At 27.4% G+C, this 1,962-nt stretch overlaps 1 protein-coding gene across 3 annotated transcripts in view; it reads left to right on the forward strand.

Annotated features, from left to right (window-relative positions):
- Window positions 1-1,962, forward strand: part of LOC106677379 (tetratricopeptide repeat protein 39B) — a 126,137-nt gene that overhangs the window by 92,673 nt on the left and 31,502 nt on the right. For all 3 annotated transcript variants that reach the window (XM_067050288.1, XM_067050287.1, XM_067050286.1), the window contains one exon: window positions 321-420. In XM_067050288.1, the coding sequence (XP_066906389.1) occupies window positions 321-420 (100 nt within the window). The remainder of the gene's footprint in view (window positions 1-320; window positions 421-1,962) is intronic.

The following is a 1,962-nucleotide window of genomic DNA, read 5'->3' on the forward strand; positions in this document are numbered from 1 at the left end:
TGTAATAATTCCAAATTTCACGATTTAATTATAATATTGTACTTATTTTTTTCATTTCATTTTGTTATTTTAATAAATTGTAGTATAATAACAATTATATATATGTATATGTATGTATATATATATATCATACACACAATTGAGATAGCATGAATGTTGCATGTGTTTTTAATTGTATATTATTTTACTGAACAATTAATTCTAGTCATTGTTGTTTTTTAAATCATATTTTATGAAGACTGGAGGAGTATACTGTTTAATGCATTTATATTATTGTTAATTGAAGCCTGGATTTTAACTAGTTGTAACTTTCTTTGTAGAGAATGTAACAACATTTTAACAACAAAGAAGTGGACAAATGAAGCACATAAAGTGCATTTTGAAAGTGGTGTGCATGTTGGAATTGGTGCCTTTAATCTGGTAAACATTTTTGCTCAACCTTAGATGTCTGTTATTGATAATGTAGCATTTTAGACTTTGATTATGTAAATAAGTGTTGTTTTAACCCATATTCCTAATCTTTTAGAAATAACCTTTATATATGTATAACAAATTAATCTGCTTTTTGTTATTCAAATAAACTTTGAAAATTTTATTTAGCTAAGTAAACACAACATTTTTTTCAAGATCAGATTTCACTTACTGACCATATGGTTTGGATAACTCATTTTGAATGTATATATGCTAATGATATTAGTTGTCAAAGGTATATTATTACATTAATCAGTATTTCCATATTTATCTGATAATTTTAATGATTTACTGTCTGTCTGGTTCTCAGAGATATAATTTATTAACCTTTGTTATGAAAGAGCAGCAGTTCCTAAACTTTTTTCCCCACAGCACCCTTTTTGGCCTAAAAACATTTGGTAGCACCCCTGCCAGGCCAAAACAAATTTTGTGGTGTCCTTGTTAGGATAAAAAAATTTTGCAACACCCTATTTTCGAGCTTAAAAAACATAAAATGGTTGTCAAAATTATCCTTAGAGGTTGAGTATATAGGAGATTAAGAAAAAATGAGTGCTGGAATAACTGTCTATTTGCTATTTCAATAATTTTAAATTTTATTCTTTTTTTTTTTTTTAATACTTTGAGAAAGTTGGATTCTTATACGGTAGCCCTGATATAACCTTGGGGCACTGTACTTTAGGAACTGCGTGGCAAGGGCACTGTTGAAACAAATGTCATTGACAACATGAATGAAATTCTCAAACATTTAACTCATCACAATTAGGTAGAAGTCCATGTACTGAGTCTAATGGAATAGGATTTTTAGATTTTCACACCTTCGGTGGCTGTCCTGCATTTTCTGTTTATTATACAAATCTGTTAGGGATGCTTGTTCTTTCTAGATCTCATTTAAATTTCAAAACACAGTTTGAATTTAAAACAGTACAAAAGCAGACTGCATACTCAATTATCTCATTCAGTATGTAAACAAAGACAGGTCCATAAATTTTGAGAGAGGGAATAATTCAAATTACTGAAGGGACCAAAATACATCGATTTTTTCAATTTATCAGTTGTTTTTCAAGGTACCAGGAAAAAACTTTAAATTATCAAGAGTCAACTGTAAATCATTTTTTGGCACATACAATCTCTCATTAAATCTATGCAGATGATAATTTGATTCTTAATTACGTAATGTGTGGATATATATATATCCATATATCTATATATATATATATATGTTCTTTTATTTAACCAAAATACATACTATGCATTAATCTTTAATTAACCAATTAATGCCAATTAATGCTTTTAAAAAAAGATGTAATAACTTATAATAATAATATTTTATTTATTCTGGTACGTGTCCCTTTAGAATAATATATAGAAATCAATAGATGAGGGCTGAGGAGCCTCAGAGATACTTTAACAAAAAATACAAAGAAATATAAACAGTCATTATAAAAAATAATTATAAATTGCTTTCTCACTTTTATTAGTTGAACAAAAAAA

Source organism: Halyomorpha halys, unplaced genomic scaffold (genome assembly GCF_000696795.3).
Source record: "Halyomorpha halys isolate HHAL.00 unplaced genomic scaffold, Hhal_1.1 Scaffold96.1, whole genome shotgun sequence".
Lineage (NCBI taxonomy): Eukaryota > Metazoa > Arthropoda > Insecta > Hemiptera > Pentatomidae > Halyomorpha > Halyomorpha halys.